General features: G+C 49.6%; 2 protein-coding genes across 3 annotated transcripts in view; one reads left to right on the forward strand and one right to left on the reverse strand.

The window, feature by feature from the left end:
- The window catches only part of GDAP2 (ganglioside induced differentiation associated protein 2), a 33,435-nt gene extending 19,895 nt beyond the window's left edge, over positions 1 to 13,540 (reverse strand). The window contains exons 1-5 of the mRNA XM_060236857.1: positions 13,284 to 13,540; positions 7,226 to 7,456; positions 5,326 to 5,465; positions 3,924 to 4,077; positions 167 to 255 (exon numbers count right to left, since the gene is read on the reverse strand). Of these exons, the coding sequence (XP_060092840.1) occupies positions 167 to 255; positions 3,924 to 4,077; positions 5,326 to 5,465; positions 7,226 to 7,389 (547 nt within the window). The 5' untranslated portion in view covers positions 7,390 to 7,456; positions 13,284 to 13,540. The remainder of the gene's footprint in view (positions 1 to 166; positions 256 to 3,923; positions 4,078 to 5,325; positions 5,466 to 7,225; positions 7,457 to 13,283) is intronic.
- A 124-nt stretch (positions 13,541 to 13,664) lies between these two features.
- The window catches only part of WDR3 (WD repeat domain 3), a 418,951-nt gene continuing 418,304 nt past the window's right edge, over positions 13,665 to 14,311 (forward strand). Inside the window, exon 1 of one of the 2 annotated variants that reach the window (XM_060236858.1) lies at positions 13,665 to 13,734. The gene's annotated coding sequence lies outside the window, so the exon portion shown is untranslated. The remainder of the gene's footprint in view (positions 13,735 to 14,311) is intronic. The other variant, XM_060236859.1, reaches the window with a different exon arrangement.

Below are 14,311 nucleotides of genomic sequence, written 5' to 3' on the forward strand. Positions count from 1 at the left end.
AATGACCGGCGCTTGCACAGGGGACTACCTTGACCTTTTTAGCAACAACAGGCAGGGAGATCACCTTGCATCGTTCCCACACTATTAATTTAAGAGGAAGCTGTACAAGGGAAGAGACCCAGAACTGCCTGAGATTGACCACCCTGAGCCTTCTGGGGCTACTTACGCAGTGCTATGTGGGTAGCGTCCACCAAAGGGTAACCTCGTTTCACGGTGTTGATGACACAGAATCCCACTGAGGACATTGCCTGCTCCCTACAGTGAAAAACAGAAGTACAGACAAGTTAGGGAGGGACTGCAGCTCAGTCTGCCTGACACGCAGAAGGTCCCAGGTTCAATCCCCGGCATCTCCAGTTAAAAGATCTGGTAGAGAGCCAGTTTGGTGTAGTGGTTAAGTGTGTGGACACTTATCTGGGAGAACCGGGTTTGATTCCCCACTCCTCCACTTGCACCTGCTGGAATGGCCTTGGGTCAGCCATAGCTATCGCAGTTGTCCTTGAAAGGGCAGCCGCTGTGAGAGCTCTCTCAGCCCCACCTGCCTCACAGGGTGTCTGTTGTGAGGGAGGAAAGGAAAGATTGTAGGCTGCTCTTGAGACTCTGTCCTTGAAAGGGCAGCTTCTGGGAGAGCTCTCTCAGTCCCTCACAGGGTGTCTGCTGTGGGGGAAGAAGGTAAAGGAGATTGTAAGCCATTCCGAGACTCCGATTCAGAGAGAAGGGTGGGGTATAAATCTACGATCTTCTTCATCTTGAGAGAGCCATTTGCCAGTCTGAGTAGACAAGACTGACTTGGATGGACCGAGGGTCTGAAGCAGTAAAAGGCGAGTTTCACATGTTCCTGTTGCGTGGATCCCCTGATGCTACCAAAGTCGAAGCAAACGGAATACCAGTTTTCCTATACAAAATGGCAGCAAGAGACAATACAACAGCAGGGACTAGAACTGCTGGAACAATTCAGAAAGCTAATCAGATTCATATTTTTCTTCTGTTGCAGAGTCCTGTGGCATCCCCCCCCCCACCCGCAAAGCAAGTATTTTATAAAAGGCTATTTTTATTTTAGATTGGGGTGACCAAACCGTGACCTGGGGGCCACATGTAGCTCTCTGGAGAGCCGGTTTGGTGTAGTGGTTAAGTGTGCGGACTCTTATCTGGGAGAACTGGGTTTGATTCCCCACTCCTCCACTTGCACTTGCTGGAATGGCCTTGGGTCAGCCATAGCTCTGGCAGAGGTTGTCTTTGAAAGGGCAGCTGCTGTGAGAGCCCTCTCCAACCCCACCCACCTCACAGGGTGTCTGTTGTGGGGGAGGAAGGTAAAGGAGATTGTGAGCCGCTCTGAGACTCTTCGGAGTGGAGGGCGGGATATAAATAGAAAATCTTCTTCTTCTTTCACATATATGGTGTGCTTCTTGAAGCCCCCACTTTCCCATCGGCCAGCTTGGAGAAGGCATTTGTCTCTTTAAACAGCTTCCCCGAGCCAAGCCACTCGCTATGGGTTTGGTCCAGTCTTACCCTAGAGGAAGGAGTTTCGATGAGCAAATTGTCCCCAGCTTTCCTTTCCTGCAGCAGTTCCCTGAGACCTTTGAAAAACTGAAGCTGGGGGATGAAAGTGCCTTGTGGACAAAATACAACAAGGCACCATGGGGGGTGATGATGATGATATTGGATTTATATCCCGCCCTCCACTCCGAAGAGTCTCAGAGCGGTTCACAATCTCCTTTACCTTCCTCCCCCACAACAGACACCCTGTGAGGTGGGTGGGGCTGAGAGGGCTCTCACAGCAGCTGCCCTTTCAAGAACATCTCCTGAATCAGAGTCTCAGAGTGGCTCACAATCTCCTTTACCTTCCTCCCCCACAACAGACACCCTGTGAGGTGGGTGGGGCTGGAGAGGGCTCTCACAGCAGCTCCCTTTCAAGGACAACCTCTGCCAGGGCTATAGCTGACCCAAGGCCATTCCAGCAGGTGCAAGTGGAGGAGTGGGGAATCAAACCCGGTTCTCCCAGATAAGAGTCCGCACACTTAACCACTACACCAAACTGGGGTGGGGAGAGACAGTGGGGATGTCAAGTCCCTTGCTATTTTTCTGTATCTCTTGGATGTAACCTGAGGAACGCATGCTTAGCCTGCTAGAGAAACGAAAGTTATCTGCCTACCTCCTTAGAGCGGCACTCAAAGTCACGACTCCTATCTCGGGATGCCTTTATCAAATGCTTTGTAGTAAACGTACGTGTGATTTGTATCCACTGAGTTTAAACTGACTTTGCGCCTTGATTCGGGGCGCGCTTTCAACGGCCTCTGCAAGAGTATATTATCAGTGCATCTTTCCTGTGTGCCAGTTTCGACACCGACTGCGTGTCAGCGTCACTGTGTCCCGCCTTACAATAATACTTATCCATTCAAATTGCGAGTCATAATTATTAAAGGAAAACCAGGCCTGGACGGGGGAGAGCGAAGGAGGCAAAGCTGCCTCCCCTTGCTCCTATGCTCACGCAGCGAGCTGTGCAGCGTCTAAAGGTGGCAACTTTCGCTCGATTTCCTATCCCTGCTTCAGTCTCCTGCATCACGACACATTTTGTTTGCTCTACCCTGCCCCAAGGGTCACATGGGGACACTGCCGTGGGAAAGGGCAAGGCGAGGAAGGAGCTCTTTCCACACACTTGTCTGGATCCAATCCCATGTCTAAGTTCTCTGCTGCATGACAGGTTTCCAGATGTTGGGTAATCAAGAATGGGTCTGCCCAGGGCTTCTTTTGTAGCAAGGACTCCTTTGCGTATTAGGCCACACAGCCCTGATGTAGCCAATCCTCTTGGAGCTTACAGCAGGCCCTGTACTAAGAGCCCTGTAAGCTCTTGGAGAATTGGCTACATCAGGGGTGTGTGGCCTAATATGCAAAGGAGCCCCTGCTAGAATTCTATCTCTGGGCCCTGTACTAAGAGCCCTGTCAGCTCTTGGAGGATTGGCTACATCAGGGGTGTGTGGCCTAATATGCAAAGGAGCCCCTGCTAGAATTCTATCTCTGGGCCCTGTACTAAGAGCCCTGTAAGCTCTTGGAGGATTGGCATCATCAGGGGCGTGTGGCCTAATATGCAAAGGAGTTCCTGCTACAAAAAAAGCCCTGGGTCTGCCTCTCTGGGTGTTGGTCTTTGAGATCAAAGTAAGGCACCATAGAGATGTAGAACTTGGGCCTCAAAGTCAATGATACGAATAATCAAACAGCAAGGGAAACTAGAAGGGCATATGATAAACATAAGAACACAAGAGAAGCCATGATGGATCAGGCCAGTGGCCCATCCAGTCCAACACAATGCATCACAAAAAACAACAACCCCAAGTGCCACCAGGAGGTCCACCAGTGGGGCAAGGACACTAGAAGCCCTCCCACTGTGCCCCCCAAGCACCCAGAATACAGAGCATCACTTGCCCCAGAGAGTTCCAACAATAAGCTGTGGCTAATAGTCACTAATGGGCCTCTGCTCCATATGCTTATCGAATCCCGTGTTGAAGCTCCCTATGCTTGTAACCGCCGCCACCTCCTGTGGCAGTGAATTCCATGTGTTAATCACCCTTTGGGTGGAGGACTTCCTTTTATCAGTTTTAACCCGAGTGCTCAGCAATTTCATTGAGTGCCCCCGAGTTCTCGTATTGTGAGAAAGGGAGAAAAGTGCTTCTTTCTCTCCCTTCTCCATCCCATGCATCATCTTGCAGACCTCTATCATGTCACCCCTCAGCGGGCGTTTCTCCAAGCTAAACAGCTCAACAACACGGGAGAAAGCTGCCAGGATTCCACACGCAGCTTATGAATCACACCGCTTTTGTGCCGCTCGTGGATCACAAAGCTCTGCAAGCCCTTTGGGTGCGTGACAGATCCCTGGCAGCCTTCCTGCCACCTGCAGAGCGCTCGCTCCTCCCGAGCAGACGCGTGCTCACTTGGCAATCTGTAAAATGTTCCGGTAGCAGCTGTACAAGGAGCTCTCTGCGGCCGTGCGGTATCGGCTTTTGTATTTGGGCCCCACTGTGTGAATGATGAAGCGCGCGGCTAGGTTAAAGCCCTTGGTCAACTTGGCCTCCCCTGTCCGACAGCCTAAAGGAAGAGGGCGAGAGAAAAATTAATTAAGAAAAGCAATAAATAAGAGAAGTAAAGGCAACCGAGGAGTGTACACATTTTAGTCCCAATATAGTCCTCTTTATACCTCTGGATGGGAACACGGCACAGCCGTGATTTGAGTCAAATTGAAGAAACAATCATAATTTGCTATTCCGTAATGTAATTCAGGGGTGCTCAGCATGGTGCCCGTGAGCACCACAGCGCCCACCAACAGCTTTCCTGGTGCCCACTAAGTGTTTTTAGAAAGTAGGTGGGGCCAGGTGGGGCTTTTGCCAAGCAAGACTTCTTATTGGCCACTGGAGATTTGATTGACGGCGCAATTCGTTTTTTAAAAAACGGCTTCAGCAGCAGCTGCCGCCACAGCACAAGGCGCTTCAGCGTGTAACGGATGCTAAGCTGTGGCAGTCATTCTGTGGCTGCGCCCACTGTGCTGTCATGATTCCAAAAGGCTGGGGACCCCCGCCGTAGCCGGAGATCAGAAGCTGCTAATAGTCTTACTGCAGCAGGGGCAAAGCTTACTTGACCAAGTAATCTGCATTTATCGTACACGTTGGCAGTAAGTTTAGAAGTACACGCCGCGCATGTGTCGGTTTTGAATCGGCTAAGAGACACGCGCGACTGGCTGGAATCATTCACCTGCTGCTTTATTGCAAGTCACACATACGACACGCTCTCTCAGAAAAATTAAAGTTATCTTTAAAGATGGACTAAAAACTATCTGCTGATAAAACTCCTCCGGTGTGAAAAATACTGGACCCGCCAACTGCTTACGGAATTCACCATCCATACTCCTTGTTGTGGCTTTTGCTGCTTCTGCATCCAAAGTCTTGGTATAGTGAGAATCTCCCATGTTTGAATAGCTGTTTTTATTGATTTAGAGCAGGGGTAGCCAAACTTTCACATGTGTTGCGTGGCACCCACCAACCCCATTGGCTGGCTCGGAGAATGCACTTAAAGTTAAAGTTGCTTCCTTTCCACTTCTCCCTCCCCCACCTATTTGCTTTTTTGCCTTCCCTTCTCCTTCTGCGTGGCTCTTACATTAAGCAAGTTTGGTCATCCCTGATCTAGAGACCAATGACCAAACTCTGCTCCAATATACATAAACGAGTTTGTACAGGAATGTAACAATTAAGGTACCAAGAACAAACAGCTGTACTGAAAAACTCGGTCTGGGTGGATAAACAGAAACAGAGCAGGTTTGCTCAAGATGAACACTCTACGGACCTTTGAGTTTCTGTAGTTCAGCCCTCAGGTCAGGTCCCGCATGCAGTAAGATACTTTCCGACAAAGGATTCTTGTCTGTGAGAGACTCATTGCTGGTGTTCACGATGGCCGTGCAGTTCAGCAGTGCCACGTCGCCCCTCCTGAGAAGAGATAACCAGCACAAGAGAAAATGACGTACAAGAAAAAAAAGAAGTTTCCCACAGTTTGTACACAGGTATCTCACAGTTGGGTGGTCTTGCAGGGATTAACGAGACCGCAGCAAGCGGTCCGTATCCACACAGATTGCAGGACTGTTCCCAGAAGTCGTGAGATGCAGCAACGTAAGTAAAAATGCAAGACGCAGAAATATCCCCTCCCCCCCCCAAAAAATTACAATTTAGGTGTACTGCAAAGGCATTATAGGGAAACAATCATCGGAAAGTTTTTTTATTATATATGCACATGACTGTCCTAATGAATTTCCTGCATAAAAAAGGGTGCTGAACTTTGCATGGCATGATGAAGTACGGCAAGGGTGGAGAAACTCCGTCCCAAGGGCCGTATGCGGCCCTCGAGGCCACTTGGTGTGGCCCTCGGGGATTGCTGGACTGAACTGTGCCATGTGGCAGCCTCCCTGGGGCCTGGCTGGCCGGCCAGAATTGCTGCAGGGCCTGGAAAAGTTACTGTCACAGTTCAGTTTGCACTTGATTATCCCAGATGGTGCGGCCTAATATGCCAATGAGTGTGTGACCTAATATACTAATATTAGGAGATGTGGTCTAATACGCTACTGAGTTCCTCCTGGGCTTTTTCTACAAAGAAGCCCTGGACGTATGCATTTGCCTAGGGCGGCGGGCCAGGCGTGTGTGTGTGTGTGGGCCAGATTAGGCTCTCCCCACATGACTTCATATAGAAAAACAATTATTTGCATTAATTTTGCTGGCCTGAATCGTTCTCCCTCGGAGGAGCACTGTTTTTTAAGTTGATAGTTTTCAATGGCCCGCGAATGATGTTATAAATATCCAGATGGCCCTTGGCAGAAAAAAAGGTTCCCCACCCCTGGACTAAGGCATTATTTGTGTCTGGCTCCATCACAAAGATACCTTAAAAAATGCCTTAAGAACATAAGAGAAGCCAGGTTGGATCAGGCCAATCAGTGCTGGATTAAACCCTGTGGAGGCTCCTAGGCCATTGAAATCCTGGGGGGCCCCTTGCCAATTATCTCAGACTCTGAGCGCCTGTCCTGCTGCCCAAAGCCCCCAGTGCAGCTTGCAGGCACCTTCTTAAACGCCCCTTTTTACTAAGCTTCAGGGGAGATGCAGAGAAGCGAATTTGGTGACTATGCCAGCAGCAGCCGCACCAGGAGCAGCTCAGTTGCAGGCTGTGCGGGCAGGCTGAGAGGGCTGCAAGCAGGGGGGAAATGGGTGGGGGGGACTGACCCAGGGCCCCTAAAGATGTGGGGGCCTGTAGGTCAGTGCCTACTTGGCCTGATTGTTAATCCCGCTCTGAGGCCAGTGGCCCATCCAGTCCAACGCTCTGTGTCACACAGTGGCCAAAAAAACCAGATGCCATCAGGAGGTCCATCGGTTGAGCCAGGACACTACAAGCCCTCCCAATGTGTCCCCCCACCTAAGCACCAAGAATACAGAGCATCATTGCTCCAGACAGAGGTCCCACAATACACTGTGGCCAATAGCCACCGATGGACCTCTGCTTCATAGTCTAACCTTGCTAGACGAAACAAAACAAAAAAATCAACCCTGATGCACATTCTGGTCCACCAGATATTGGACAACCTACCTTCTCACTTGCTGCAGGCTTGGCTGAGGCCCAGGCAAAATCAAAATAACCCGCTCGTTCACACAAAACCGACAAAGTTCTGATCGACGCGATGCATTAAATTCACGTGGTGGCAACTTACCACAGTATTATCTTTGCGTTGATGTCTTCCCTGCATGGGAAGGGCGAGGGGACATCGCCTTGGCATTTTCCAGGTTGACTTTGAGCGTCTGCCTCGTAAAGGTCAGCCCATCCTGGCAAACTTTCAATATCCACAAAATGGGAAGGCGCGCCCAGAGGATCCATGGAAGGAAGAGGGCAGGGCCTATTTCAGTCGATTGCGGAAGCAGCTCCTACTGAAGTCTTCCTGGCGCTTTGGATAGAAGAGAGGCAACCCAATCAAAGTCTTTATTATGCGTGTGAGAAGGCTGGAAAACAACTCCTGTGGAGAACGGTGTGCATCAGCCACTATCAAAGTTCCCTCTAAGCCAGGGGTGCCCAAACTTGCTTAATTTATTATTTATTGCACTTGTATCCCGCCCTCCCCAAACGGGCTCAGGGCGGCTAACAAACAGTCACAATTCGATGACGATTCACATTATGACAATAAAACATTATCAAAACATTACAATATTAAAACAATTTACATACGGCTCAAAATATAACTCAGATGGCTTCTGTTTGAATTAAGGGCCACCTAGAATAAACGTCAAATGTCTGAGAGCAGCAAGACAAGAAGGCAGGAAAATTTGTGGAGGGAGGGAGAGGTGGAAAGAAAGCAACCTTAAATGCATTCTGCAAGCCACCGACCGGCTTGGAGAAGTGGTTTCAAGACAGAAATGCCTTCTCCAAGTCAGCCAACAGGATGGTGGTAACTTCGAGAGCCACACAATATGTGTGAAAGAGCCACATGTGGCTCCTGAGCCACAGTTTGGCCACCCCTGCTCTAAGCTGTGGAGTTTTGTGAGCAAAAATTCTACTTTGTGAGCTACTGGCATTAAAATTGTGAGCAACGGCATAAATTAGCTTGACCTAGGGCCATTTTTTCCTTGAGCCGAGACTGTGTGTGTGAGCTGGAGGCTAAGAAATTGTGAGCTAGCTCACACTAATTCAGCTTAGAGGGAACACTGGCCACTACCCCATGCAGGTTTTCCAATTCTGAAATAATCTTTTCGGAGACACGTCAGTCTCCGGAAATGGTCCAAGAATGTACCACTTTGTTAATAAAGTCATGAGATTAATCCAACTGGCTTCTAAAAATGGTGCACTGCATTATGGTGCGCTGCAGAGAGCACTGAGGTCAGCAGGAAGAACCAGCTGACTATCCCTGGACCCAAAGGAGGCCAAACTTCAAAACACCCGTACACGGGCCTTCTCCATCGCAGCTCCACACCTATGGAACCAGCTCCCGGAAGAAGTGTGAGCCCTGCGGTGCCTTGACCAGTTCCGCAGGGCCTGCAAGACCACTCTCTTCAGGATGGCCTTTGCTGGCTGAGAGACTGCTGTGGGTGACTTCGCTATTATCATTTATAATTGGAATTAGCACCTGGAAATCTGTTAGTTGGAATGTTTTAAAGTTAATGTGATTTTAAACCCTGTATAATTTTATGAAATGTTGTTAGCCGCCCTGAGCCCGCCTTGGCGGGGAGGGCGGGATATAAATAAAATTTTATTATTATTATTATTATTGGATCCTTCCCAAGGGAGTGCTTTCACTCTCCCTCCCCAGCCACACTATCTCATTTCCTGAGTATTTCCCTTTCCTTCCTTAAGTGTGCAAAACTATCTTCTAGAATCCATTTTGCACATTAGCAGGAAAGGAAGGTAATCCCAGCTTTTGGACCGTACCTCTTTAGGCTGCAAGCAAGGATGCTCTGTTGCACGTTTGAAAATTCTGGCACCTAGAGCATTTTCACATCAAGGAGAAGAGTTCGAGGCTAGCCTTTGTCCCGAACACACTAGCTTTCAACATCACACATGACACTGCCTTACACTGAAGTAAGACCACTGGCTGCTCAAGACCAGTACTGTCTACTCAGACCACCAGCAGCTCTCCTCTCGGGCAGAGGTCCCTCATATTACTTACTACCCGATCCTTTTTAACTGGAGATGCCAGGAATTGAACCTGGGACCTTTGGTGTGCCACCAAGCAGGTGTTCTACCACTGAGCCATGCCCTCTCCCCAGGAATCTATTTCCAGGAAAGTCTGACCAGCAGTGTAAAGCAGCACAATCCACGCAGGTTTCTCTCTCCTTCTGCTGTTACCAGGAACCAGATCTGAGTTTCCTAGAGAAACACTCTGGAGGTATACCATAGCTGATTGCCACAGCACCCACCACCTAGGGTCGCCAAGTCCAATTCAAGAAATATCTGGGGACTTTGGGGGTGGAGCCAGGAGACTTTGGGGGTGGAGCCAGGAACAAGGGTGTGACAAGCATCATTGAACTCCAAAGGGAGTTCTGGCCATCACATTTAAAGGGACTGCACACCTTTTTAAATGCCTTCCTTCCATAGGAAATAATGAAGGCTAGGGGCACCTTCTTTTGGGGCTCATAGAATTGGACCCCTTGGTCCAATCTTTTTGAAACTTGGGAGGTATTTTGGGGAGAGGCACTAGATGCTATACTGAAAATTTGGTGCCTCTATCTCAAAAAACAGCCCCCCCACAGCCCCCGATACCCGTGGATCAATTCCCCATCATTCCCTATGGGAATCGTTCATGGAGGTGCATGATAGCTGTGGGGGCGGGGCTTCCCCCGCCGGCCAGCTGGCTGGGGGAGGGGGGAAGCCTGTAAAACCGGGGGGGGGATCCCCCTCTGGGACCTGGGGATTGGGAAGCCTAGCACCACCTTCCACACAGCTCAGGCTATAGCATGCAAAGAATTGCCGGCATTAAATCTGAGCTCAGCTTCCTCCCCACTGCAACTTGAAAAAAAAACAAAACTGATATTCCCTAACCTGCTATTATTCCATCTTAGCCTCATAAACACATATACCAAACAGCTTTGTTTTCAAGAATTACACCCAATGGATCCTGTGTTAGGATCTGCTATGGAGCCACAACGTATTGCTGGAACTCTCTATCTGGGGCAGTGATGCTCTGTATTCTTGGTGCTTGGGGAGGGACAGTGGGAGGGCTTCTAGTGTCCTGGCCCCACTGATGGACCTCCTGATGGCACCTGGGTTTTTTGGCCACTGTGTGACACAGAGTGTTGGACTGGATGGGCCATTGGCCTGATCCAATACGGCTTCTCTTATGTTCTTATGTGGCACAGAGTGTTGGACTGCATGGGCCATTGGCCTGATCCAACATGGCTTCTCTTATGTTCTTCTGTGACACAGAGTGTTGGACTGCATGGGCCATTGGCCTGATCCAACACGGCTTCTCTTATGTTCTTATGTGGCACAGAGTGTTGGACTGGATGGGCCACTGGCCTGATCCAACATGGCTTCTCTTCTATTCTTATGTGACACAGAGTGTTGGACTGCATGGGCCATTGGCCTGATCCAACACGGCTTCTCTTATGTTCTAATGACCTGCACGTTGTGTTCAGTTGCAGTCCTCTTGCAGGGTTACTTGGGAGTAAGGTCCATTCTATTAAATGGAGATTATTTCCACATAAGCAAAGGACCAAGCAGCAGGAAGCATGCTTTGAGGTGAGGTTTCTAGAAGAGGAAGAAGTGAGACAACTACACTTCCTCCTTAACACAGTCTCTGCTACCATATGTACACAGGGGGCTTAAGAACATAAGAAGGGTGCTGCTGGATCAGACCAGTTGTCCTTCAAATCCAGCATCCTGTCTCTCTCAGTGGCCAGCCAGTGCCTCTGGACAGCCAGCGACAGGACACAGGGAACAAGGCCTTCCCCTGATGTTGTCTCCTGGATCTGGGATTCAGAGGTTTACTGACTCTGAAGTGGAGGTTCCCCATAGCCACCATGGCTAATAGCCACTGATTGACTCGTCCTCCATGAATCTAATTCATTCTTAAAACCGTTGGTTCCTGTGGCCATCGCTACATCCTCTGGCAGCAAGTTTCACATTTTAATCACTCCCTGCATTAACGAATAGCTAAAGCGTTAGCATAGTTTACTCATCGGTTTCCCTTCCATGCGAGAACTCTCCCTGTTCTTCAACAAAGCTGTTATGGATTTAAAATGCGAAAATGGCCCGCAAAAACACAATGGATTGCCGCTTCAGCCCTATGTTACGGTAATATTCAGCCACTGAAAGCATGCCTACCCTGAAAACGGAAGGAAAACAAACTGAAATAACCCACGTGGGCCTAGTAGATCTAAACCGGGGGTGTCAAACTCATTTGTTATAAGGGCCGGATCTGACATAAATGAGACCTTGTTGGGCCGGGTCATGTCGAGTTGGGCTGGGCCAGGTGTGTACCTATTTAAAATTAGGTAGCAGAGACATAAACTTTATAAAGGACACGAAACACAATTAAATATATATATTTTTAAAAACTTAAACCGTGCTTAAAATGTTAGCACTCGTTGGTCTTAAAGGTGCTTTCTTCGTATTTCTATCATGGGATCCAGGGAACTGGGCAAAGGAAGCTCTGGCTCTTTTCTTCCTTCCTTAGGGAAGGAAGGAAAGGCTTGGCTCAGTAGCTCTACTGTGCAATTGAGCAAGCCTTGCAAAACAAGCTATTATGCAGAAGGAAGCAAGATATAGGGAGAAGGAAGCAGTTGACAGCCAGTTGCTTGGGGGCCTGATAGGAGCCCTCCGGGGGCCTGATTCGGCCCACGGACTGCATGTTTGACACCCCTGATCTAAGCTCTGACCCAGAAGGACCCCTATTGCGAAGTCACAGGGCTCACTCAGGTGACCTTGGGCCACCAACCAGCATTCTCTCCCATTCCACCTCCTTGCAGGATTGGTAAGAGGCATACGGTCAGGGTGTGTGTCTGGGTTATATATACGCCACTGTGGAGGAAAAGCAACATAAAAATCATTTTCTAAACATCCAAGTATCCAGTACTGCTCATTAAGCAGAAGTCAGAACCAAAAATCATTTTAAAACCATTCTGCTCAGTATGACGTAGCCTGCCCTGAGCCTGCTTTGCAGGAGAGGGTGAGCAGTGTTCCCTCTAACATGAGTTCACTTGAGCTAGCTCACAGACCTTTAGCCTCCAGCTCACACATTTTTGTCTCAGCTCAGGAAGGATGGCCCCAGAGCACACTAATTGATGCAGGAGCTCACAACTTTAAGGCCAGGAGCTCACAAAGTAGAATTGTTGCTCACAAGACTCTGCAGCTCAGAGGGCGAGACATAAATCAAGCAAAATAAAATAAATACAAATATGTATAAACAGGACACCAGCTGACCATATGAATGAGAAGAAGCAACACTAAAATATAGGAGTGGGAGGCGCTTTGGGGGATAGATACAGAAGGTAACATTCTTGCATTCCTTTTAAAATCTGACCCTTCCTCAAAGAACTCTCAATGTTTATCCACACACCGCCCCTGTGAGGCAGCTCACTCTGAGAGCACGTGACTAGCCCAAGGTCACCCAGCCAGCTGCCTAGGGCTGCCAATCCCCAGGTGGGGGCAGGGGATGCCCCGGTCTGGAGGCTCTCCCCCTGCTTCAGGGTCATCAGAAAGTGATGGGGGTGGGGAGAGAAATGTCTGCTGGGCATTCATTCCCTATGGAGACCGATTCCCATAGAGAATAATGGAGAATTGATCCACAGGTATATAGGGCTCGGCTATTTTTTGAAGTAGAGGCACAAAATTTGCAATATAGCATCCTGTGCCTCTCCTCAAAACATCCTCCAAGTTTCAAAAGGATTGGACCAGGGGGGTCCAATTCCATGATCCCCCAAAGAAGATGCCCCTATCCCTCACTATTTCCAATGGAAGGCATTTCAAAGGTGTGCGGTCCCTTGAAATGTGATGGCCAGAACTCCCTTTGGAGTCCACTTATGCTTGTCCCAGCCTTGCTCCTGGCTCCACCCCCAAAGTCCCCTGGCTCCACCCCCAAAGTCCCCTGGCTCCACCCCCAAAGTCCCCAGCTACTTCTTGAATCGGACCTGGCAACCATAGCTCAGTCTGGGAACATGTGACTGGCCCAAGGTCTCCCAGGCAGCTGCCGTAGCTGGGGCTTCGAACCTGGGGCCGACTCGGTCACTTGGCGGCGTAAGACCGGCCCAGGCCCAGCGGGGCTCCCTCCGTGTCTCACTCACGGCCTGCGAAGCTGACGCGTCCCCCATCCGGTCCCTGCGGAGCCGCAGCCAAGCGTCCCTCACGGGCATCCCCCAAGCGGGGAACTAAACCCGGGGAAGGCCCGAGGAAGTTGGACTCTCTCCTGTCAACCGCCGCGGGTTCCGGCCAACGCCTCTCCGCCCGCAGGCTCCGCCCTCCCCCGGGTTGCCACAGAAACGGAAAGGGGGGACGTAAGGACACCCCGCGCCGCTTCCACTTCCGACTCAGTCCCGGCCGTGACCTCCCGGGGCGTTTGCTCTAGGCCTTGCCGTCTCTATGGCGACGGAAGCCCTCTTTTCCTCTCCCTCAACCCGCCCCGGAAGTGAGATTCTAGGAACGGAAAAGCCGCTCTAGGAATAGCTGACAGAAACTTCCGGTTCCTGTAGTGGGGGTTTGTTGCGGCTTTAAGTCTCGTGGCGGGCGCATGTGGAGGTGAGTTGGGTGTTTGAAGACGCCTTTTTTTTTTAAAAAAAAATCGTTTCCTTATTTACAACGTTTATTTATGCCTCACTTTTCTGCCCTCAGCGGCGTTGCCAAGGCAACCAGGAGATTAAAAACGTGGTTCATAAAAAGAAGTCTTAAAAACAAAGCTGGAGTCAGTAGCACCTTTAAGACCTACGAAGTTTTATTCAGAATCTAAGCTTTCGTGTGCATGCACGCTTCTTCAGACGAGGGAGTGGGGTACAGTGAGCAGAAATACATATAGCTGGTGGGTTATTACGCTATTTTGTCATTTGATCCTAAGTTTGTTTCAGTTTATGCTCTTAACCCACCAGCTATATGTATTTCTGCTCACTGTACCCCACTCCCTCGTCTGAAGAAGCGTGCATGCACACGAAAGCTTAGATTCTGAATAAAACTTCATTGGTCTTAAACTCCAGCTTTGTTCTATCGCACGGGTAGCCAAACTGTGGCTCTTTCACACGTATTGTGGGGCTCTTGAAGCCCCCACTGCCCAGTCAGCCAACTTGAAGAAGGCATTTCTCTCTTTAAATCACTTTGCTAAGCT

Source organism: Heteronotia binoei, chromosome 4 (assembly GCF_032191835.1).
Source record: "Heteronotia binoei isolate CCM8104 ecotype False Entrance Well chromosome 4, APGP_CSIRO_Hbin_v1, whole genome shotgun sequence".
Lineage (NCBI taxonomy): Eukaryota > Metazoa > Chordata > Lepidosauria > Squamata > Gekkonidae > Heteronotia > Heteronotia binoei.